Source organism: Rhizopus delemar, genomic scaffold, assembly GCF_000149305.1.
Source record: "Rhizopus delemar RA 99-880 supercont3.4 genomic scaffold, whole genome shotgun sequence".
In the NCBI taxonomy this organism is placed as follows: Eukaryota; Fungi; Mucoromycota; class Mucoromycetes; order Mucorales; family Rhizopodaceae; genus Rhizopus; species Rhizopus delemar.
The window spans coordinates 983,267-1,007,531 of record NW_027137830.1 but is presented as its reverse complement, the minus strand read 5'-3'; the positions used below and the strand labels follow the sequence as shown (position 1 = coordinate 1,007,531).

Sequence of the window (24,265 nt, the reverse complement as noted above, 5' to 3'; positions counted from 1 at the left end):
GTAAACAGATCAACCATTCAAATCGTCACTCCTGCCCAAACAGACTACAAATGAAACCTTCCTCATCAAGAATGGATCAAGACGGTCCGATCCCTAAACAGTCCATTTTCAGCCATGATCTTCCTACACATTCCTTTTTTAAACCTCCCCCCCTTCCCCGATGCTTCAACTGTTTTTTCAAAGAAATAAAATACACTGCAGATCAACACACCCACACACGTTGGCTGATGTTTGCCAGTGATTTCATAAAGAAGAACAAGGCGTGTGATGGAAAAAAGGCGGCAAGAAAAGATCCTGTGCAGATCAACGTGATCCTTTGCGAGAGACACACACCGGTCGGTCAAGGAGCCGGTGGACAAGCGAGGACAAAACGATCTGGTCAAGAAGTGTGTGAAACGGAAGGGGACGAACCGCGCTCTGTGTTTTTTTTTTTTTTGCAATCGGATTCAAGCTTTGGAGATCCTCCAGCAGGCCTACGCACGCTGTGGATTGATTTCTTGTTGTCAGCAACACAAGGTCGGCCTGAAGCCATCCATGGCGATCACAAGGTATTCGCATTCGGTAGGTACACTTCGCGTGATCTCAAGACGGAACAGTGAGGGCGGTTGGATGAAAAAGGGAGGGTTGATTTCGGGATTCGTGAGCCTGTGATTCAAGTCTCCCTGTTGAAGACCATGCTTCGATCGCTTGAGGTCATCTCACTTTGTTTATCAAAGAGCTCTGATCGTTCTTTTTTTGCCCAAAAGCAATGTCCATTCTTGCTGATGACAGCGATCGAAAACCAAATCTCTGGTTGCTGTCCTTTACTTTTTTACATGGTCAAGCAAACGTTGGACGCTTGAAAATAACTTGTCCTAAAACAAGACGACACTCTTTTAAAGGAAACCGAGCCATTCCCTTCGTCAATCATGGCTTATGCTCTCACAGATACTCTCATAAAGTAGGCCGAATGCTAGATGGATTCAAGACATTATTGCCAGAAAGACTCACTTGGCATCATTTTCATCCAGTCTCCCTTTGGTAAAGAAAGAGAGAAAATCTTTGGCTGATGTCGAAAGAAAAAAAAAAAAAAAGGACTTTTTGAGGAAAAGAAAGACATAGAACATGGCTTCAATTTTAGAGAAAATTAATTTTATACATCATCATCTCTCCCCTTCTTCAAAAAAAAAGAGAGAAAAAAAGAGAGAAAGAACAGAGCTATTTATACTTTTCAGCTTTCATCCTCCAATCTTTCCTTTTACTTTTTTTTTTTTTTTTTTTTTCCTACGCTAACATCCATCCGTCCTTGAGCTTTGTATCACCCTCCGGCTTAAATTTGAGGCGGATGAAATGGATATAAATTTAGAAAGGGCCATGTAATGGCTGTAATTCAAATACGCAATAAAGTGACACAAATTGATAAAAAGAAAATCCGGGTTGACGTATGGGCCGTGAGATGATAAAAGACAAGTTACGAAGGAGGAGGGGGGGGGGTCGTGTAAACAGATGATGTGAGTTTCTCTCTCTCTCTCCTTGGCCCCCCCGTGATGGTACGAGTGATACATTACGCAAGTCTTGTACTTTCTTGCTGATCTCGTCACATACGAAAAAAAATTTCTTTTGTTTGGCTATTTATTTAGGGATATGCGGGGAAAGAAGGTTTTGAATGAGGAAATGGAGACACATGTTGTGGTTTCACACAGCGATGTGCGGCATTTCATCTTTTTGCTTGTTTGTTTTTCATTTGTTTACGCGACTGTTGATTCCAAACGCGTGGAGAGCTTATACTATTTGTTGAATAGGTCGGGAGTCATGAAAAGGATGCTTTGAACGGTTAAGCATGAGCTGACGGAGGTTTAAAAAACGGGCTAAACGATATGTACAATCACCTTGTTACGTCGGAATATGATTAATTTTTCATGGCCCGGACGGCTTTTTTCTGTAATTTTTACTTGGCCCTGTTACTATCATTTGCCTGGATGTTAAATCTTGATTATATCATCATAAATCAGGGTCATACTTGATTTCTAGTTTCTCTATTCATCCTCACTTTGCGTTTAAATAAATCCATCATGAAACTTGAAAAACTATTTTATGAAAATAAAAGTAGTGTATGAATCATCTATTTGAAATACTCACTCGTATTTGATTACAACTGATTTCCCAGATTCATGTGAATTATGCTTCTTTCGTTCGCACATGTTTCATTGAAAAGTGGGTAATTTTTTTTCTGTGTAGCCTTTACCTAATTTGGTAATGACAGCGGAAAAAAAAAGTACAAAAATCTTTGGGTTCCTTTTTCTTCTTTTCTTCTTTTTACGCTCTTTTTCTTTACAACTCCCCCCTCTCTCTCTCTTTGTACCCCTTTTTTCTTCTTTAGTCAAAAGAGCTAATTAGATAATGTTGTCCTCAAATAATATTATCAGAGCTGCCAAGGTACGATTGAAAAATCACGTAAAAACGTGAACGATGTTAATTCTTCTTTTGATAGGCTTTTGCCCCCGCTGTCAAGTCCCACGTCCCTGCTCGTACTTATGCTCAAGCTAGTGCTAACTGGGCCGCTCAAAAGGTCTCCATGTCTAACCTTGAAAAGGACAAGCACATCAACTACCAAAGAATTGAAGACAACCTTGAAATTGTCCGCAAAAGGTAAAATTCAGAAAATAAAAAAATTTTTTTTTTTCGGAGTGCAAGGAAACAAAAGACTGAACGTCCTCCTTTCTGTCAGATTGAACCGTCCTTTGACTCTTTCCGAAAAGGTCGTCTACGGTCATTTGGATGATGCCCAAAACCAAGACATCGTCCGTGGTCAATCTTACCTTAAGCTTCGTCCTGACCGTGTTGCCTGTCAAGATGCTACTGCTCAAATGGCCCTTCTTCAATTCATGTCTGCCGGTCTTCCTAGTGTTGCTGTCCCTACCACTGTTCACTGTGATCACTTGATTGAAGCTCAAATTGGTGGTGCCAAGGATTTGGCTCGTGCTATTGACATCAACAAGGAAGTTTACGACTTCTTGGCTACTGCCACTGCCAAGTACAACATTGGTTTCTGGAGACCTGGTTCTGGTATCATTCACCAAATCATTCTCGAAAACTATGCCTTCCCTGGTGGTCTCATGATCGGTACCGACTCTCACACTCCTAATGCTGGTGGTCTCGGTATGGTTGCCATCGGTGTCGGTGGTGCCGATGCTGTTGATGTCATGGCTGGTGTTCCATGGGAACTCAAGTGTCCCAAGACGATTGGTGTCAAGCTCCACGGTAAGCTCAGTGGCTGGACTTCTCCCAAGGATGTGATCTTGAAGGTAGCCGGTATCTTGACCGTCAAGGGTGGTACTGGTGCCATTGTCGAATACCTCGGTGAAGGTGTTGATTCTATCTCTTGTACCGGTATGGCCACCATCTGTAACATGGGTGCCGAAATTGGTGCTACGACCTCCATGTTCCCCTTCAACAGCCGTATGGGTGACTACCTCCGCGCCACCAACCGTGGTGACATTGCTCAATACGCTCAACAATTCGCCCACAACCTCCGTGCCGATGAAAACGCTCAATACGATGAATTGATCGAAATCGATCTTGACAAGCTCGAACCTCACATCAACGGTCCCTTCACTCCCGATTTGGCCACACCTCTCTCCAAGTTTAAGGAAACCGCCAAGGCCAACGACTGGCCCGAAGAACTCAAGGTGGGTTTGATTGGTTCTTGTACCAACTCTTCTTACGAAGACATGGCCCGTTCCGCCTCTTTGGTCGAACAAGCCAACAAGCACGGTTTGAAGGTCAAGTCCAAGTTCACCATCACCCCCGGTTCTGAACAAATTCGTGCTACCATCGAACGTGACGGTATCATGGACACCCTCACCAACTCGGGTGGTGTCGTCCTTGCCAACGCCTGTGGTCCCTGTATCGGTCAGTGGGATCGTCAAGATATCAAGAAGGGTGACAAGAACTCGATCATCACTTCCTACAACCGTAACTTCACCGGTCGTAACGATGGTAACCCCGCCACCCACGCCTTTGTCGCCTCTCCCGAAATCGTCACTGCCTTGGCCATCGCTGGTGACATGACCTTCAACCCCATCACCGATTCCCTCACTGGTGCTGACGGTAAGCCCTTCAAGCTCGCTCCCCCCAACGGTAATGAATTGCCTCCCAAGGGTTACGATGCCGGTGAAAACACCTACCAAGCTCCCCCTGTGGACGCCAGCTCGGTCGATGTCAAGGTCGATCCCAAGTCCAACCGTCTTCAACTCTTGTCTCCCTTTGAAAAGTGGGATGGCAAGGACATCACCGGTGTGCCTATCTTGATCAAGGTCAAGGGTAAGTGTACTACCGATCACATCTCGATGGCCGGTCCCTGGTTAAAGTACCGTGGTCACCTCGACAACATCTCCAACAACATGTTGATCGGTGCCGTCAACGCTGCCAACGAAAAGGTCAACTCGGTTGAAAACGTCTTCACCAAGGAATTCGCTGGTGTGCCCGAGGTCGCCCGTGACTACAAGAAGCGAGGTGTTAAGTGGGTCGTGATCGGTGACGAAAACTACGGTGAAGGTTCTTCTCGTGAACACGCCGCTTTGGAACCCCGTCACTTGAACGGTGCTGCCATCATCACCAAGTCCTTTGCTCGTATCCACGAAACCAACTTGAAGAAGCAAGGTATGTTGCCTCTTACCTTTGCTAACCCCGCTGATTACGACAAGATCGATCCCTCTGACAAGGTCGACATCGTTGGTTTGACTGACTTCCAAGAAGGCAAGCCCTTGACCCTTCGTGTCCACAAGAACAACGGTTCTTCCTTAGATATCACCTTGAACCACACCTTCAACGCTGGTCAAATCGATTGGTTCAAGCACGGTAGCTGTCTTAACTTCATGAAGACTCAAGCTTAAGTATTTTCTTAATCATGTCTTTTTTTTTCTCTCCCGCATTTTTTTAGTAGATAAAACATTAAAAAAAAAAACAAAAATATACAAATAATATCCAGTCTTGTTTTCTATTGTATTTCGAGTTCAAAGGTGGGGGGGAATTACGAATACATGCGCTTCGTTTTAAAAAGTTTTGTCGAGGACGATGGGTTGTACTGAAACAATGCAAGTGTAGGATAAAAGGCATTCATCTTCATTAGTTGTACAGAGAGAAGGATGGAAGAGTGCGTATTGTAATTTCTAAACAGAGTTTAGACTTTGTATTCATACCTAGGTCATGCCTGAAAGTTTATTTTTAAAGTATAAATATAATCAAAATAACGCAACGATGGAATCACAAACTAACCAAATGAGTGGCATTCTCATGTTATTTACTCAAACAAAATAGCACCGATGGATTACAGATATTCAACATCATAATTCTCGCTTTCTGAAACACATCAAGCGACACAGACTAAAACCTCTATTGTAATGACATGTTTAAACATCATACTGAACACAGCAGAATCAAAAGGAGGCAAAAAATTACGCTTTTTTATACATTTCTTGTAGTAACACAATGTGGTCTCTTTTTTTATTAACAAACTTCTATGAATATCTTTATACAAATTATTTTCGTCCACTACCCTTTTTTCGCTTGCTTGCTTCGAGATTTGGAGCAGACACTTTGACTTTACTCATCATCGTATTAATGGATTCCATATCAGGAACACCCTTAATAAGCTCTTTCTCTCTTGGTGTCGCATCTGGAAGGTGAAAGAATACAGATTCAGCCTGTTTGACAGCTAAGGACGAATCATGTTAGAAAAATGTATACAAAGACTGCTTTACATACCTTTGCCACGTTTCAGAGAGCCAGGCGTCAATTTGACCTTGTATTTGTATTTTTGAATGGCAGGGTAAGGAGCACATACAGGTATAGCAAAATGGATAATGTCCTCTGGTAAAGGAGTGCCTGTTAAAGAATCGAGAGTTGAAAGATTTGCCTACGTTTCGATTGGTTAATATGCAAATAAATAAATGTGTCAAGACTTACAATTTCATCTGCTTCAAGCATTGTAATGTTTTCTTCTTTGAGCATTTGACGAATAGCCTCAGTATCTTTTTCATCAGCACCAACCTCCAGTAATTCAGCATTTTCCTTGTCTTCATCCACCTTTGCCAATTGAGCTTGCTGTTCAGCAGCTTTCTTTGCCTCTGCTCTTTGTCTCTCTAAAACTTCCTTCTCTATCTTTGCTTTAGCTTCGCGCTTTGCCTTTTTACCCTTTGGTTGAGGACCCTTGTTTGATCCTAACAATTCCATACGAAGCTGTCGTTCATCTTCATCTTGATCAGCATATTTCTCTTTGATCTTCTTTGCTTTTCCTTTTCGGCCGCGAGTAGACGAAGGAGGGGTGACTACTTTAGGCTTGGCTGGCGCCTGCTGTTTCGGTTTGCTGTTGTTGTTTTGCTGCTTTTGCTTTTGTCTTATTTCGTCAGTTATCTCTGTCACGTTTTCTTTCTTCATCAACCGTCTCTCCTTGGCAGTAATGAACTTTCTTCGGGCTTGTCCCTTACTATCACTGTCAGGCGTACCAGGGTATTGATCGTCGGAATCGTTTCCGTATTCATCCAAGGCATATTTGTCAGCATTAGGCATGCTTTCATGGTTAGTGACAGGTAGCGATTGAAGCTTAGTATCAGGAAAAGCGCCTTCATCTTCACTGCTGCTGCTGCTGTCATCATCATCGTCATCAGAAGTATCATCTTCCTCGGTCTGGGATTTCTCATTAACAGGCGTAGTGGATTCTGAAAAAAATTAGATTGATATTCAATTTAAGATAGAAGCTATATGTATTATACCTTGTGCCGTAACAGAATCTATTTTTTTATCTTCTTCAATAGATTCAATGTGTCTATCAACTACTTCAGTGTTCATCTTCTCAGCAGATTGATCCGACTCAGATGAGTCGTCATTATCCGCAGCGTCTTCAGCAGCATCGTTCGTATTTTGAACATGGTTTTTAATATGGTTACCAATGGAAGATTCATCTAGCTTGAACAGGTAGCCAAAACCATAGACAAGTTGTACGGGAGGAAGGAAGTTTTTCTTACCACGAATCATAAAACTACCTGTTGTCAAATATTCACCAGAAGGAGCTGATTTCGATACTTGATCGGGATAAACCCAATAGGCACTAGTAACAATCTTGGAGTCCCAAGCTTTACTCTGACAAACAGACATGATGCCTGCTTGATATAAAGTACTAGGAGATATGGGTTGACCATTGGCTTGAGGCTTGTTCTTCACAATCACACTAGCAGCACCATGAAGATCAGCATGAACGTAGACATCATCTTTTGAAAGATAACGTCTGACTAGCATTTCATTTTGCTGCATATCACGACCAGCAATGACAAGATATCCTTCGGTGGAAATGAACCACTGGAACTTTTCAAACCAGAAGGGTTTTCTAATCTTATTGATCGTAGCCGTAATCTTGGTTTCTTTCAAATCCTTTCGAATCTTTCGTTCAGCGGATTTCAAAGCTTTAGTGGATGCCTCAATGGTCTTTTCATGCTTCGAAGCAGTCGTTTTCTTTTGCTCATAGTATTTTCTAGCATTAGCAAAAGCCGTCAACCCAATATCAACATCTATTTTGAATATTTCTTTTGGCTTTTCCTCTTTTTCTTCTTCTTCTTCTTCTTCTTCTTCATCATCACTTTCGCTTTCTTCATGTTCTTCTGGATCACTAGTAAAAAAAAAAGATATAAAAAACACATTTACAACTTTTTGAGCTGATATTTACGTCAACAACAATGTTACTTGGTTTGTTTCCAGTTTGAGAGTGTCAATGATTAAGGCAATAGGGTTTCCTCTTCTTTTTTCTTCTTTTACTAAATCATTCAAGTCTTGCCAATCCATCTGACTTGCGACTGCGTTACGAATGATCGTAATAGCAGCGTCCACAAATTGAAGATTCAACTCGATAAGCTGAGCCTTGCGTGTATTTGTCAATTGTTGGTTAAGCAAGCTTTCCACTCTTTTTTCCTGTTCTAATTTGACTGCTTCTAATTTCTTCAAGGCCGCTTCCTCTTGTCGTCTCGTCTTTAACTCGAGTTTTTGTGCTTCAATCGATGAGAAAAACTCATCTACGGCTTGATCAAATGTGGAGAATTCCTTGAACTTTCGATTAGAGAACTGCTTATACAAATGTGGATGGAATTCATCATAGCTATAATCATGTTAGAAATCATCACGTTAGCATAAAAAGAGTCTTACATTTCCATTTCCTCTTCTTCTTTTTCATTCTTTGTCTGTCTTGTATCATTTTGCAAAATGATATAGCCTTTAGGAACGCTGTTTCCAGTAGACTCAATCATGTCATCTGCCTTTTTGAAGCCTTCGAGCAATGCCTGCATCATGGGTGAATTTTCTGATGTATCAAAATCGGAAGCAACCTTCATGTTTGGGTCTAATTCAGATTCCAAAATGATATGTTCGATCATAGCAGGACCATACTCTGCAAATACAAATTGCATAAGATTTCTTCATTTTTTTTTAAAAAAAAAGGCAATCGCAATCGCTTACCAAATTTGATGTTGAGTATCTTTTTCAAGTTGTCCTTGGGTCCTGCTGCTGATAATGCATTTCTCAACTGTTCAGCCTCTACTTTCTGGAAATCATTCAAGACCGACTGAATGTTGTAAATTTCTCCCACTGCCATCTTTAAAGTCTCAGTGGGTTGAACAGCACGTAACAAAGCCAAGATACGGTACTCGTGATCTGTGAGGATGATATTACCCTATGTATTATTAGCACAGATCGTTATCGCTCGCTCCCCATATATTCCAAACTAACCGAAGCATAAAATTCGCAAATGATATGGTATCCAATGCTCTTTTCTCCACCAGCAAATTCAAAATCAACAATACGATCGACTCCAAGCTGTCGTACATTGGTAAGACGTCGAGTACGAAGATGTTTACGAATCTTGTAAGAAAATGGTTAAAGAACATAAATAAAATAATTCATCTTGTTTCTTTGAAATACCTTTGCGCAAAAGGGTGTGGGCGTGATTGATTTTTCTCTACTGAACTGTGTCGTATGAATACGAGTACCAGATTCTACCAAGACAAGCTCTTTGTCATCAGGCTAAATAAAAATAGGTATCAGTATATGCTTCCAGGCCGTTTTAATGAATAGTACCTTTGCAAACTTGAATAGAAATGTTTTGGCATTGACGTCGTAAACGTTTTGTAAACGAATACCAATCAGTCTTTTTATTTCACAAAAAGCGTGTTAGTTGCTCTATTTTAAACTTTTAGGAGAAAAATTACCTTTCTTTTAGATTGCTGACTGTAGCACGAACATCCAAAGCATTGAAACGTTGCTTCATTCTAATAGAATAGAAAAAAAAACGAATTTCTGCGGTATATTCTAGCAATCATTCATATTAATGCCCCAATCAACATGCTGAGATTAAAAATTGCAAACGCCACAATTTAAAAGCAGGTTGTTAGTTCTGTAGCATATCATCGTTGGACGTTTGAAATGTAGTATCTGTTTATGATATATATGACTCTTATATCTGCTATAGGATAAGCTATAAGTTATTCTCTTTATAGTAGCATAAAGCTTATTATGACAGTATGTCGTCTTTTGCTTCATTGAATGATATTTAATGTCAGACTTGACTGCGGCAACTTGTGTGAAGAAAAGCCAACGTCAGGTTAGATAGACAGTGCGTGATGACTGTGGTAATTTAAAATAATAGCCTAGAATGACTAATCAAATTTGAATCGATCTCTATAGATTTGAAGCTCTTGTGTTATAGTCATATTTCAATATGAGGCAAACTAATGACGGATTGTTGTATGCCCAGCCTTTTTGCCTTTACAGATTTGTTTTTATGAATAGTTGGATGGTGCTACCCTTTCAAGTTTTTTTTATGCTTCACATACGTAGTTTATTTTGCACGACCTTTCCATGCTTCAATTCATAATACAGGGCATGTTTATAGGTGATTTTTTATACTTGACTCACAAAATATAAACTGGTATTAATAACATTCTATTTGCCGGCTTGTTTCACGTTAAATAATAAAAATCAGATTTTATAATTTGAGTTGTGAAAAGCTCTATAATTGTGAAAGATTGCAAGGAATTAAAAAGTACAATGTAAATAAATACATATAATCTGAGTTTATGTTTTCAATTAGTACATTATTACTATTTCTTGAGAAAAGCTTTAGCCTTTGATTTAGAAATCATGACTTTGCACTTTATTCGCATACTGTGTGTCCTGATTAATAGATGCATCAAATCAAGATACATAGCCTTTGCTTGCTGGTATAATATAGGATGCAGGTATTTAAAAGCCCTCCGATACCCAAAAATTCTTTTGGTGACTTGAGATTAATCTCTGGATGCTTACTTTTTCATGGTAAAAAATAGGCAAGTATCGTTTTAATATTTTAGAAGCCCAAACCATACTCGATCTATATCGTATTACACTCTATGAATCCCAAAGATGTAATAAACAGAGGTTGAATTGTCCATCAATTATTCTGAAAGCTTGTTTGTTTACAAACTGACCTGTGTCCTTCTGAGGATGACTTTACTACTACCACAATCACGCAAGTTGATTGGACGAAAAGGCTGATGTCTTGTCAAAAAAGCAACAGCGCCACATACACGTGACTTGAAAATTTTTTGCTGAAAGGAAAAAAATATTAGCAGCAAAAAAAAAAAAATAAACGTCCTCTTCCTTTACAACTCGTTGGAGACAAATTTTACTTTCAAGCAATATGTCTCGCTTCTTCCGTTCCACTTCAGATACTGAATCTGAGACTGATTCCTCTGAAAATGAGTCTCTCTACTCCCAAAGTGATTCCGAATACGATTCTGAAGCCGAGAGTTATCACTCTGATACCGGCAACGATCAGCCCAGAAATCGTTTCTTGAAAGGTGGAAGTGACTCTGATGAATCAGACGATGAAACTAGCAAAAAACGTCAAGCCAGGTCCCAAAAGGACAAGCGACTTGAAGAAATGGAAAGTGCTGCAAAATCCATTGAGAATGGTCAAAAGAATAATGATTGGAACTTGATTTCTACAGGTGAAGCAAAAGAAAAAAAAGAGATGAGAGTAACTGATGTCTAACGTCTTTGCTTTTGTATAGAATTTGATAAGCTTACTGTCACAATCTCCAGAGCTACAACCGGTTTCAACAAAATCCCCATGCCCAAGTTTTACGTTAAGCTTATGGTTGAACTTGAAGACCATTTAGCCGAGAATCTCAAAAAGGAAAAGTCTGCTAAAAAGAAGAACACCGGCAACAGCAAAGCAATGAATGGTTTGAGACAAAAACTCAAGAAACTTGCCAAGCAATACGCCGATTTTATCACTGCTTATAAGCAGGTAAATTTTATATTTTCTTTTTTAAAAACCTTGTCTTATACATTTCACAGGATCCCGAAGAATTCATGAAGGAAGAACAACCTAAAGATGAATCAGCCGATGAGGATGAAGAAGCTGATAAGGAAATCAAGACTGCCAAGCAAGAGATTGTTGCTGAGGACGATGATGAAGGTTTTACTTCTGTTGGTGCAGGAGGAAAGGCTACTGTTAACCTTACTAGCGAAAACATCTTGACCCGTTTGAGAGAAGTTTTGGAAAGTCGTGGTAGAAAGGTAATTTGATTCAGTCTTTTTAAATCAAAATAGGCTTAGTTAACGCGTATATAATCACAGAACACAGACCGTGTTGAACAAATCAATGTTTTGGAATCTTTGTTGGAAAAAGCCAAATCACCTTTTCAAAAGATCTCTGTCTTATTGGCTCTTATTGCTTCTCGTTTCGACCTTAACATTGGCAGAGCTCCTAATATGGATGTTGCTACATGGAAATCTGCTACTGTTGAATTCAATACCCTTCTTCAAGTACTTGAGACCAACAAATCTTTTATGGTAACTGAAGATGCAGAGGACCTTGATAACGAAGACAGAGATGTTGTTCCCAAGGCTGGTGAAGTGATTAAACTTAGAGGATCTGTTGTCAGTTTTGTTGAACGTTTAGATGATGAATTCACAAAGTCTCTCCAAAACACCGACCCTCACACGACTGAATACATTGATCGTCTTAGTGACGAAGCCACCATCTATGCTTTATTGCACCGCTCTCAATTCTATCTTGAGACATACAACATGACCTCTGCTGTTCCTAGAGTTATCTCTCGTAAATTAGACCATGTCTACTACAAGCCTGAGAACGTCATCAAGTCACTTGAAGCTGCTAGCAAGAAGCTCTTGCCTGACTATGTTTCATCCAAGATCACGACTGCTGAAGAGCCATCTGAATTGATTAGCCAATTATGTACTTATCTTTACAATGACACATCAAGTGTGTTCCGTACGCGTGCTATGCTCTGCCACATTTACCATTATGCTCTCCTTCAAAAGTACTACACTGCTCGTGACTTGTTATTGATGTCTCACGTTCAAGACTCTATTCATCAAGCTGACATTGCCACTCAAATCTTGTACAACCGTGCTATGGTTCAACTCGGTATCTGTGCTTTCCGTGAAGGTTTGATCAAGGAATCTCACGCTACCCTTTCTGAAATTCAAGGTTCGGGTCGCGTCAAGGAACTTTTGGCACAAGGTGTTCAAGCCCAACGTTTCAATCAACCTGCTGCTCCCGAAGCTGATGCTAGCGATCGTCAACGCCAACTGCCCTTCCACATGCACATCAATTTGGAACTTTTGGAATGTATCTTTTTAACTTGCTCTATGCTTTTAGAAATTCCTGCTCAAGCACAGGCTGGACCTAATAACAAGAAATTCATTTCTAGACCCTTCCGTAGATTGCTTGATTACAACGAACGTCAAGCTTTCTGTGGCCCTCCTGAAAACACAAGAGATCACATTATGAGCGCTGCAAAGGCTTTGGCATCAGGCGAATGGGAAAAGGCAAAGGAATACATTTTGGCCATCAAGATTTGGGACTTGATGACTGAGACAGACAAGATTAAGGAAATGCTTGTTCGCAAGATTCAAGAAGAAGGTCTTCGTACATACTTGTTTACTTATGCCTCTTATTACTCTACACTTGGTTTAGCTCAATTATCAACCATGTTTGATTTGCCTATGAACACTGTTTCTGCTATTGTAGCAAAGATGATCTTTAATGAAGAATTAGCAGCTTCACTAGATCAAGTGACCCAATGCATTGTTTTACACCAAGTTGAACTCTCTAGACTCCAAGTACTTTCTTTACAATATTCTGAAAAAGTAGCTAACCTCGTCGAGCAAAACGAAAAGTTATATACTGCACCTAAATAAATATTATCCGTATGATTTTGCTGTTTCACACATCTATTTCATAAACTCTCTTTCTTTTTAAACAGAGGATAGGGTCGATAAAGTCCAAGGATACGTTTGCTATTTTTTATTTTCTAGAAATGTGTATTGATTTTGTTTTTAAACCGTACGCTTCACTTGGAAGAAGGTCTTGAGGTAATGAATTTGGAATAAGCAGACTGCGATCAATAAACCCAATTGTGCAATGGACCACCACTTGACACGAGCATTCGTACTTTCAGCAGCTAACGTGGGACTGATGAGTATCATTTATTCTTTTTTTTTTTATCATCCACTTACTGTCTCTGTGTCTGCGTTCTCTAGCCACGATGTATTCCTGAGAGGACTTGATGGCAAAGATACTTTCTGCTAATTCTTCAATTTCAACTTGTAAAGGATCAATTTTCACTACAGGCAGAGGGTTGGATGTCGTTCTTTTGGTTCATGTACTTTCCATACCTTCAGAAGACTTTTCATGAATACGCGTGTTGAAACTCACCGTCTTGGAACCGTCTGCGTTCTTTTCGTTTGAGAAACAAAATCTGTATTTGCCATTTTCAGGTGCAGTGATTGTATAGGCACCTCGATCTTGGTGAGCATCAGCTGCCATGACATTGTCAAGTGGGTTGGTCAACTACAAGAACATCAATATCAAAGAGAGGGGAAAAAAGAATACTTTGTTTACCCAAAAATCAATAGCATCTTCAACTCCTTCATCCACCTGTTCATCCACCCGTTAGAATTATTCAAAAACCAAAAAAAAACTGCAACTTACTTGATAGGTTACTGACATGGTGTCATCCCGTTGCAAGTTTTCATAAAAACATTCTTTTGTGTGAGGATGGACTTCGACTGTGATGGCAGCAACACGTCCAATACAAAGAATGAGTGCAAAGGCAGCAAAGAAAAATGTTTGTTTTGAGCAAGCCATGATGAGATGAGCAAGAAACACACGAAAAAAAAAAAAAAAAAAAAAGAAAAATTAAAAATAAATTGATTTCACTTGTATAACATAAAAGTAACGAGCGACAAGAACGCGTATGGATCACAAGGATTCGGATGGGTTTCGTTCATCCCATCTTTTGAAGGACTTTTTCTTTTTCCTTTTTCTATTCTGTCTCTTGATGAATCCACTTGCTGCTGATGATTGGTCAAGACGTTCATCTTTCGGGATTTCAATCGATACAGAAAAGCATGACGACCGATTCAGTAGGTTACCACCCAAGACACTTCCGATGGTCACCTTTTTTCATCTGACAAGATGACATGAGCCAATGAAATAGATCCAAGTCCCTTCTTATCGTCCATCGAATAGGAGGCCAGTCAAGAGGGTCATAAAACCTCTTTAGTGCCAATGTGTCATCGACCTAATCGATCTCCGATCATGTATCAAACGAACAAGAATGAGTCACTTTCACTAATAGGCAAGTATAAAAGCATGGTTGATAAGCAATAAAAAAACTTTTTTTTTTTTCTTCAAGTACTTTTTTTATAGTAAAAGAGAAACACACAGTTCATAAAGTGTCACTCTTTAATTTATGATTATTGCTTTTTATTTAATTACTTCTGGTCTTTTGGCATTCGATAAAACTTATATTGACAACATTTTAATCAAGTAAATAACATGCATCCTACTGATTCAATTCCTCTCTCTGCTCCTCCCTCTGCTTATTCTCGTGAAGGTTCTGCTGTTCAAGTGTCTGAAGAAATCATATCCAATGTACCTCTTGTGGATGTCAAGAAAGTACTTGTTGTAGGTTCTGGTGGTCTCAGTATCGGTCAAGCAGGTGAATTTGATTATTCTGGCAAGTATTCCTTCATTCCTTTATTATCTTTGTATTGACATTTTTTCATTCTCTAGGTTCTCAAGCCATCAAAGCATTGCGTGAATCGGGTATCAAGACCATCTTGGTGAATCCGAATATTGCCACGATTCAAACATCTCACTCTTTAGCTGATCAAGTGTATTTCTTGCCTGTCACTTGTGAATATGTTTCTCATATCCTTGAACGTGAACGTCCTGATGGTATCTTGCTCACATTTGGTGGTCAAACCGCTCTCAATTGTGGTATAGAATTAGATCGATCAGGTATCTTGAAACGTTTGAACATCAAAGTACTTGGTACACCCATTCAAACCTTGATCACTTCTGAAGATCGTGATCTCTTTGTGAAAGCTTTAAATGGTAATTTATTTCAATCTCCGTAGATAAGCTAAAACAGATAATCTAATTTTTTTTTTGTCGTCATTAGAAATTGATATCCCTGTTGCCCAATCCACTGCTGTGAATACAGTAGAAGAAGCATTGGAGGCAGCTCGTGAGATTGGTTATCCGGTGATTGTTCGTTGTGCGTTTGCCTTGGGTGGTCTTGGTTCTGGTTTTGCTGACAATGAAACCGAATTGCGTAGTTTGGCCACGAAATCCTTATCGCTCGTGCCTCAGTTACTGGTGGAAAGATCGATGAAGGGTTGGAAAGAAGTAGAGTATGAAGTGATGCGTGATGCTGCCAATAATTGTATCACGATCTGTAACATGGAAAACTTTGATCCTCTGGGTGTTCATACCGGTGAATCCATCGTCGTCGCTCCCTCTCAGACGTTGAGTGATGAAGAATACCACATGCTTCGTACGGCGGCCATCAAGATCATTCGTCATTTGGGTGTGGTGGGTGAATGTAACGTTCAATATGCGCTGAATCCCAAGAGTTTGGAATACAAGGTGATCGAAGTCAACGCTCGTCTTTCTCGTTCCAGTGCGCTTGCTTCCAAGGCCACCGGTTATCCTCTGGCTTTTATCGCTGCCAAGATTGCCCTCGGTCATACCTTGCCCAGCCTTCAGAACGCAGTGACCAAGACGACGACCGCCTGTTTTGAACCTGCTCTGGATTACGTCGTCACCAAGATTCCTCGTTGGGATCTTTCCAAATTTCAATATGTCGATCGTCATATTGGTTCTGCCATGAAATCCGTAGGTGAAGTGATGGCAGTTGGAAGAACCTTTGAAGAAAGTTTGCAAAAGGCCATCCGTCAAGTCGATCCTCGCTTCCTCGGCTTTGAAGGTCTACCTGAGGCCTTTGAAGATGTGGATGATGTCTTGCGTAATCCTACCGATCAACGTCTGTTTGCTCTGGGTCAAGTCATGCTGAACAAGGACAAGGCGATTCGTGATCGATACAGTGTAGACCATCTGAATGCACTGACCAACATTGACAAATGGTTCTTGTACAAGCTTCAAAAGATTGCTCGTATCGAATTGCAACTGGCCGATCAAGCGACGGAACCCTTGAAACATTTACATGTCGGACTGCTCAAGGATGCCAAGAAGGCTGGTTTTTCTGATCTCAAGATTGCTCGATTGGTAGGCTCGGATGAAATGAGTGTTCGTGCACTTCGTCAACAACATGGTATCGTTCCTGTCGTGAAGCGTATCGATACTGTCGCCGCCGAATTCCCTGCGCACACCAATTACCTGTACACCACTTACAATGCAGTCACCAGTGACGTGAGCTTTGAAGATAAGGGAACCATGGTGCTTGGTTCAGGCGTTTACCGTATCGGTTCATCGGTCGAATTTGATTGGTGTGGTGTCTCTTGTACCCGTTCCCTGCGTGCGTTGGGTGAAAAGACGGTGATGGTGAATTATAACCCCGAGACGGTCTCGACTGATTTCGATGAATGTGACCGACTGTACTTTGAAGAACTCAGTTTTGAGCGTGTGATGGACATTGCGGAATTAGAGAGTGCCAAGGGTGTCGTTGTCAGCGTGGGTGGACAGTTGCCTCAGAACATTGCTCTCAAGCTTCATCAAAGCCAGCTCAACATCCTTGGTACCAGCCCGCAGATGATTGATGCTGCCGAAGACCGTTTCCAGTTCTCAAAGATGCTCGACAAGATCGGTGTCGACCAACCTGCCTGGAAAGAGTTATCGAGTGTGGAGGCCGCTTTCCAATTTGCAGAGGACGTAGGCTACCCTGTCCTCGTCCGTCCTTCTTATGTGTTGTCAGGTGCTGCGATGAACGTGGCCTATACACCCGAAGCCCTTCAACACAACTTGACGGATGCCACCAATGTCTCTCCTCTTCATCCGGTGGTGATCACAAAGTTTATTGAAAATGCGCAAGAGATCGATGTGGACTGTGTGGCCAGCCAGGGCGTGGTCCTCGTGCACGCTGTGTCTGAACATGTCGAAAACGCCGGTGTTCACTCGGGTGATGCCACCTTGATCTTGCCACCTCGCGACCTCTCAAAGGACATCATGGACCGTCTGAAGGACATTGCGGACAAGGTGGCCGAAGCGTTCGAGATCACGGGTCCCTTTAATATGCAGATCATCAAACAGACCCTCCCTGGACAAGCTGAGCCGGTGTTGAAGGTCATCGAATGTAACCTGCGTGCCTCTCGTTCATTTCCCTTTGTTTCCAAGGTGCTCGGTATTAACTTTATTGATGTTGCCACCCGTGCCCTTGCTCAAAAGGACGTTCCCTCTCCTGTGGATCTGATGAAGAAGGACTATGCCTATCAAGCCATCAAAGTCCCTCAATTCTCATGGACCCGTCTTCAAGGCGCTGATCCCTTCTTGGGTGTCGAAATGGCCTCGACAGGTGAAGTCGCCTGCTTTGGTAAAGACAAGTATCAAGCCTTTTGGGCTGCGATTCAAGCCACACAGAACTTTAGAATTCCTAAACAAGGTGCGGGTGTCTTGATCGGTGGTGATCGTGTGACGAATACAGAAGATTATGTTTATATCGCAAAGACGTTGTATCATCAACTGTCGCACCCTATTTTTGTGCCAACCGAACAAGACAAGGCATTGATGGATAAAGAAGGTATTCCTTCTGTCTGTTTACCGATTGCTTCCTGTGCAGAAGATAAAAGAGAACTCGGAAGGTTATTTAATGAGAATAACATTGACTTTGTGATCCATCTGGCCAAGATCCGTGCACCCGATCAATTGGATGAAGGCTATGTGTGTCGTCGTGCGGCTGTTGATTTTGGTATTCCTTTATTGAATGATTCAAAGGTGGCCGTATTATTTGTTGATTCATGTGTACAGCATCGAAAAGATCAAGTGGAAAGTATGCCTGATGAAGTCAAGAGTTGGAGTGAATTCGTTGATACAAAGATTTAGAAAACAATAAAAATAGTTTGTAGAATCATTTCCATTTTTGTCCTTGTGTGCTTATTTTGTATCATGCAAAGATCAAGTGTAATTTATCATATTAGCCCTTCAGGGGGGGTGCTTTGCATTGAACCCATTCGCGTGTTTTTCCCTTGAAACAAATGAAACCTTTTTTTTTTCCCAAAATACTGGTTCTATTTATGATAGGCTCATTGGCTGAGTATTTATTTGATTCTATTTTTGGAAACTTTTCTATTAAATTCAATTCCCCTTTCCCCTTCAATCCCCCTTAGAATCAAGGATGAGTGTATCCGATGACTGTGATTGTAAACAAGTTTTATGATTTTATAATTTTCCGAATGAGCTTTGATATAAAAGATTTGGTTTATTTATAAAGTATGTATACAGTATTTATAATGTATTTATATATTTGCATAGGAAAGAGAGTAACATTGAATGTAAAGGAAGGGATGTTGTTGTATGTACATATTTGATATATAAACAATATTATTTAGTAGGCAAGATTGTCAATAAGTTTATCATCTAAAGTAGGAACAGACAACATTCTTGAATTACCCAAACTAAAAGATCTTGGTCTGGATTCATTTAGAGATACACTTGGTTGATTAGGAATAATAAAACTACTGTCATGAGGCATTGGATTATTGGTTCGAATAATAGAATATTCTTCAGTCATTTTATTGGAAGTAGTCAATATCTGTCGTATTTCTTGACACGCTTCATCTACTTGTTCTTCTATAAAATAATAATTGTATCTTGAAGGCTTTTGTGGACATGGTGCAATAATATTCATTGATACAACTATGAAGAAAGAAAGAAAAAAGAATTCAAAATAAAAAAAAGGGCGTCGATAGTTTTATTTGGTCATCACAATTCAATCACCGATATTATTTCGTCAGATATCAGATCTCTTTGTTTCACTATTCATCACTTGCTTAGATGAAAATAGCAATGGTACAATAAACAAAACATGGAAAAATGACTAAAGCCACCCAAAAAAAAGCCCTTCTTGTATCATTCAAACTTTTTTCAATACCAATCAACCTGAAAGAATGAAACTCTATCAAAGCACAAGACACAAGCATGTTTATCATAAAACCTAGATGGTACAAAAGACCACTGTACCACACGGAAACTTGTCGAATGTATGAAAACAGTCATCAGAAAATATTGAATCCATTCGCATTCGACCTTGGCTATCCCCCCCCTTCAGTGGAGTATTTCACTCATTGTCGCAGAAGGATTCAAAAAGAACAAGGAAATCCCTCAACACGGTCATTGTGAAACGTGTGTACTCTGGAATACAATGCATGCTTGACATGAGAGTGAACTTTTGTCTCTTTTGTGAGAAAAAAAAAAAAGATCAATCTTGTCACTGACCGGATTGACGGCTGTTTTTGGTAGATGACACAAAAGCAAATCCTTCAGATTGGGAACCAAACTGTCCTGTCAGAAAAAGATGAAGAAATAATCAGAAAGAGTTCAAGTTGAGAATGGTCAGGTGATGAATAACGGCCTGGATGGTTTGAGGATCACAGACAGAGTAATCTGTTCTATCACAGCCTCACGTTGTGTGAAGCGATCTGTTGGCCGTATTTGAGGAGCTGTGGCGAGGTAGCAAGACGTTTTTGTGTATTACTGGACAAGTAATTGACTTGTTCCTGTGCCCATGGAAACCTACGTTCAATGATCACATTATATATATAAACTCTTCAAGAGAAAATACCATCCTGTGCACATTTTACTTTTGCAGATATTGTTAGTATATTTAAGACAATGACATAAAAGAATAGTTCAAAGAAGAAAAGGAAGACTGAGTATGACAGATGCCATGTTTATCTCCAATATTTCAAAACAGTCTTATTATTTTTTATATTGCTTTTTTCTATTTTGAAATGTTTATTTAAGAAATGATGAAAAAAAAAAATAAGGGATAGAATATTGTAATATTAGAACTGTTCTGTTCTAAAAGTCCAAGTGCCAGTAGAGTCATCATAATCCACAAATTTAACATTGGTTCTTTGACGAAGTTTATCAACAAACAATTTAAAACGAGGGTGTTGGGGATCCTTGATGGCAGCACCCGTGTTCTTGTCATGAGAGAAACAGTTTTCAATCTTGATCAAGGCAGGAACATTCAATTGGGTACCAGCAGGCTTCTTTTCAGTTTCATCAGGATACACAACCACTCTCTTGTCTTCAATAAGCACAAGATTACCCAACAAGTCATCCAAGTCCACTTCAGATAAATCAACAGGTTTTTCAAATTTAACTTCACCAAATCCTTTACGTCCAATGACCAAGTTGTGCACTGTTTTCAAACTTTCTTTGCTCATGCCTTTCAGTGTTTCAAGTGTGGGTGAAATATAGTAGCCATTTTTAATGGCAGCAGAGGAGGAGGGAATAGAGTTAATCAAACCTGGTCCTGATCCAGGATGAATACTGTTCGTTTGAGTAGGTGGGAGTGGTGCACTAATACTGTTGATTTCCTTGGAGGCAACATATTCAAGACTGGGATCAAATAAAACTTTCTTCTTCTCAGCCTTCTTGTTCACAATAGCCACAATGTTAGCAGAGTCAATGTTGTCATCCAATACTAATTTCTTGCCGTTCTCACGAGGAGCAAAGGCTCCAACGCCAAGAACTGCATCATCGCTAATGCCTTCAAGAGATGATTGACCTGTCTTCTTCTTGGTAGGTCGACTCACAGGGGTAACAGAAAATCCACGAAGTTTGATCTTGGAGACGACACGAGGAGAGATAGGATAGTGAGGAGTTGCTGGCTTGCTTCCAGAACCATTCACGGCAACAGCAGAAGGTGCAGACTTTGAGTCAGCACTGGGACCAGATGTCTTGGATAAATCAAACAATGGGTTACTGCCGTAAGGGTTTTTGTCAACGGCCGCGATCAAGGGCTGCTGCTGCGTTTGCAAACCGCTGGTACCAAATGAGGTTAAACCACCCTGGGCAGGCAAGTTGAAAGACCCAGTATTTTGTTGCTGTTGACCAAATCCACCAAAGCCTGTAGTGCCACCTCCAAGGGTGCCACCTCCAAACAGTCCACCGGCTGTACTCGTAGCAGGCTTTTGACCAAATAGTCCTCCTGATGAGCCCGCTCCAAAACCTGTTGTAGTATTGGTTTGTCCAGTACCAAAACCGCCAAAGCCAGTTGTACCGGTTGTAGCGCCAGCAGTGTTACCAAAGAGGGAAGTAGTTGAGGTTGCGGGTTTAGTGGCACCAAAGAGGCCTCCACCAGCAGCTCCTGCTGCAGGTTGACCAAATCCACCTGTGGCAGTATTTGTTGCACCAAAGCCACCAAATCCAGTTGTTCCAGTAGAGGTTGCAGGCTGACCAAAGCTAAAGTTTGAAGCAGGCTTGCTAGTGGCTGCACCAAATCCACCAGTAGCAGCACCCGTATTACCAAATCCTCCAAATCCAGTATTAGTTGCTGTACCAGCAGGTTTGGCTCCAAATCCTCCAAATCCGCCCGTCTGGGCTGGTTGTTGCCCAAATCCTCCTGTATTGGTTTGTTGCTGTCCGAATGCATTAGTTCCGGTTGCACCAAAACCAGTGGTAGGTGCAGCAGATGTACTACCTGAAAAAAAAAGTTAGTTGAATGATTAAAAAACATGTGTTTGTTATAAAATAAAATTTACCAAATCCGAAAGGTTTAGCAGCACTAGCGCCAAATGCACCACCTGTAGCACCTGCACCAAAACCAGTGGTGCCAGTGTTGGCTGTACTTCCAAAGGCATTGGTGCCGGTATTTTGTCCAAATGCGCTAGTTCCAGTGTTTTGTCCAAATGCGGGTGTGGTTGATTGTTGTTGCCCAAAGATACCACCACTAGGATTGGAAGCATTAAACATGCTGCCTTGAGCAGGCTGACCGAAAGCACCTCCTGTAGCAGGTTGACCAAAAGCACCTCCAGTGGCGGCAGGCTGACCAAAAGCGCCGCCGCCCATCGTATTCGTTGTCTGTCCAAAGGCACCTCCAGCTGCAGGTTGACCAAAGGCACCGCCAGCTGCGGAAGCTGTCTTTCTACCTTGCGTATAATCTTGTAAACGAAGTTCTTCGAGGGAATAATCTTTATATTGAGGCATAGCAGTAATTGTTTGGAAGAAATTGTTTACACCAGTCGTAAGGTCACGATCTTGAGTAGGAGCAAAATCTGCACCGGCTGTACCTTGATTAGCTCCAGCAGCAGGCTGACCAAAAGCCGAACCTGTCGTGCTGCCAAACCCTCCTCCAAATGCTGAAGGCTGTTGTTGTTGTGGTTGGCCAAATGCACCAGTTGTTGTTGTACTGCCAAATCCGCCTGTAGCAGGGCGTTGTCCAAACAGACCACCACTTGTGTTGGCTGTGTTGGCTCCGAAAGCTGAAGTGTTTGAAGCTGGAGCTTTATGTTAATTTAGTTAAAAAAAATTATATAAGAAACAATCCACTTACTTGAGCCGAAACCTCCAAATCCAGTGTTAGCAGCGGGTTGAGCTAAGTAAAGATGCAATCATTAGAATCTATTTTTTTATTAGGTTATGTTTCTTTACTTGAACCGAAAGCAGGTGTACTAGTGTTACCAAACCCAAAACCAGTAGGTTTGGGTTGGCCAAAGGCAGATGTTGTTGCGCCGAAACCTACATTCAGTTGTAAATAATTAAAAAACATTTTTCTACAATCGTTTATAACAATCCCTACCTGTAGTAGCTGCAGGTTGTCCAAAAGCAGATTGCTGAGCAGGCTGTCCAAAAGCGCCTCCAGTATTAGTGGCACCAAAAGCTCCTGTTGGGTTTGCAGCTCCAAATCCTAAAATCTTCATATTAATTTTACATTATTCATTTTTTGTGCATCACTACCTCCAAAAGCGCTAGGCTGTTGTTGCTGAGGTTGTTGACCAAATACAGAATTTGTTTGTTGTGGTTGCTGACCAAAGCCTCCTGTAGCAGGCTGACCAAAGGTACTTTTTCCAAACATTTTAAAAAAAAGTAGATTGAAGAAGGAAAGCGCGTTTCTGTTTTTTTTTTTTTGAAAAAAAAAATGAATACACCTGCGCCCCAATTATTTGTCGGAATATGAAATTGGTGATGACGCAGATAAAGGTTTTTTGGAAATTTTCATTTTGCTTTATCTATTACTATTTGTGGTATGCTTCAAGAGACTGGATCTTACTCATATACATTTAAAAATATACAACAAATTTCACTTCTTATTGTTTTTCTTTTTTTTTTAAAAAAATGATGGATGCTTACATTTAAGTGATAATAGTAGTAATTTATACTCAGACCATAATAAACCTTTTCATTTCAATTGTAACAAAATGTTGTTTGAGCAAAATGATTATAGCTTTTATTAGTTGAGTGTGACTATTTATCATATAAATGATATGAAATGATTAAAACTTTAACAATAGGACAATGAAGGGGCTAATATTATATATACCAGTCATAAATTTAAAGGTTACCAATGAATTTTTTCTGCTTCAATTTTTGTTATTTGGTGTTACTAACATAAGAATGATATCCTAAATGATCACAGTATCTCTCATTTTTTACTATATAATGGTTAATTGTGCAAAAACTTATCAATAAAACGAAATTATGCCCAAGACGTCGTTCATTCAAGAGAAAGAAAGACAAATCAATTTACTTTTGATTAATTATTAGAGGTATTAAATCCATTCCTGTTTCCAGACTATGCCAAGTTAGAGAATGTAATGCTTTAATATAAAAGAAAAAAATTTCTAAATATAAATGTTAGCTTCTTTTGTCTTTTTGTTTGTATGCTATGTAAGCTTCCACCAGCTATAGTATTGCCAATAAGTTTAAATGTGGAGAAGGTACACTATTACTTTATTAAAGTACTTTAACAATTTGTCAAAA

The 24,265-nt window shown here is 40.4% G+C and overlaps 8 protein-coding genes across 8 annotated transcripts; 4 read left to right on the top strand and 4 right to left on the bottom strand.

The window, feature by feature from the left end:
* Positions 1–674: 674 nt before the first annotated feature.
* RO3G_05886 (uncharacterized protein) lies at positions 675–842 on the top strand (the record flags this gene model as incomplete). Its single annotated transcript, XM_067660476.1, has 1 exon — positions 675–842. The coding sequence occupies one exon, from the start codon at positions 675–677 to the stop codon at positions 840–842; it is 168 nt and encodes a 55-aa protein (XP_067516577.1).
* Positions 843–2,379: 1,537 nt separating this feature from the next.
* Positions 2,380–4,874, top strand: RO3G_05885 (aconitate hydratase; the record flags this gene model as incomplete). Its single annotated transcript, XM_067660475.1, has 3 exons — positions 2,380–2,415; positions 2,471–2,628; positions 2,708–4,874. 3 exons carry the CDS (start codon positions 2,380–2,382, stop codon positions 4,872–4,874), a joined length of 2,361 nt encoding a protein of 786 aa, XP_067516576.1.
* Positions 4,875–5,519: 645 nt separating this feature from the next.
* On the bottom strand, positions 5,520–9,289 carry RO3G_05884 (uncharacterized protein; the record flags this gene model as incomplete). The annotated part of the gene is made up of 11 exons (XM_067660474.1): positions 5,520–5,695; positions 5,746–5,896; positions 5,947–6,698; positions 6,753–7,642; positions 7,700–8,125; positions 8,173–8,413; positions 8,482–8,695; positions 8,752–8,883; positions 9,022–9,045; positions 9,100–9,169; positions 9,231–9,289. 11 exons carry the CDS (start codon positions 9,287–9,289, stop codon positions 5,520–5,522), a joined length of 3,135 nt encoding a protein of 1,044 aa, XP_067516575.1.
* A 1,410-nt stretch (positions 9,290–10,699) lies between these two features.
* Positions 10,700–13,233, top strand: RO3G_05883 (uncharacterized protein; the record flags this gene model as incomplete). Its single annotated transcript, XM_067660473.1, has 4 exons — positions 10,700–11,009; positions 11,073–11,311; positions 11,362–11,583; positions 11,644–13,233. The coding sequence occupies 4 exons, from the start codon at positions 10,700–10,702 to the stop codon at positions 13,231–13,233; spliced, it is 2,361 nt and encodes a 786-aa protein (XP_067516574.1).
* A 460-nt stretch (positions 13,234–13,693) lies between these two features.
* On the bottom strand, positions 13,694–14,182 carry RO3G_05882 (uncharacterized protein; the record flags this gene model as incomplete). Its single annotated transcript, XM_067660472.1, has 2 exons — positions 13,694–13,885; positions 14,027–14,182. The coding sequence occupies 2 exons, from the start codon at positions 14,180–14,182 to the stop codon at positions 13,694–13,696; spliced, it is 348 nt and encodes a 115-aa protein (XP_067516573.1).
* Positions 14,183–14,875: 693 nt separating this feature from the next.
* Positions 14,876–18,379, top strand: RO3G_05881 (carbamoyl-phosphate synthase, large subunit; the record flags this gene model as incomplete). Its single annotated transcript, XM_067660471.1, has 3 exons — positions 14,876–15,038; positions 15,113–15,436; positions 15,504–18,379. The coding sequence occupies 3 exons, from the start codon at positions 14,876–14,878 to the stop codon at positions 18,377–18,379; spliced, it is 3,363 nt and encodes a 1,120-aa protein (XP_067516572.1).
* A 502-nt stretch (positions 18,380–18,881) lies between these two features.
* RO3G_05880 (uncharacterized protein) lies at positions 18,882–19,184 on the bottom strand (the record flags this gene model as incomplete). Its single annotated transcript, XM_067660470.1, has 1 exon — positions 18,882–19,184. One exon carries the CDS (start codon positions 19,182–19,184, stop codon positions 18,882–18,884), a length of 303 nt encoding a protein of 100 aa, XP_067516571.1.
* A 1,156-nt stretch (positions 19,185–20,340) lies between these two features.
* Positions 20,341–23,360, bottom strand: RO3G_05879 (uncharacterized protein; the record flags this gene model as incomplete). The annotated part of the gene is made up of 6 exons (XM_067660469.1): positions 20,341–21,986; positions 22,048–22,788; positions 22,839–22,880; positions 22,937–23,023; positions 23,085–23,192; positions 23,243–23,360. The coding sequence occupies 6 exons, from the start codon at positions 23,358–23,360 to the stop codon at positions 20,341–20,343; spliced, it is 2,742 nt and encodes a 913-aa protein (XP_067516570.1).
* Positions 23,361–24,265: the final 905 nt, after the last annotated feature.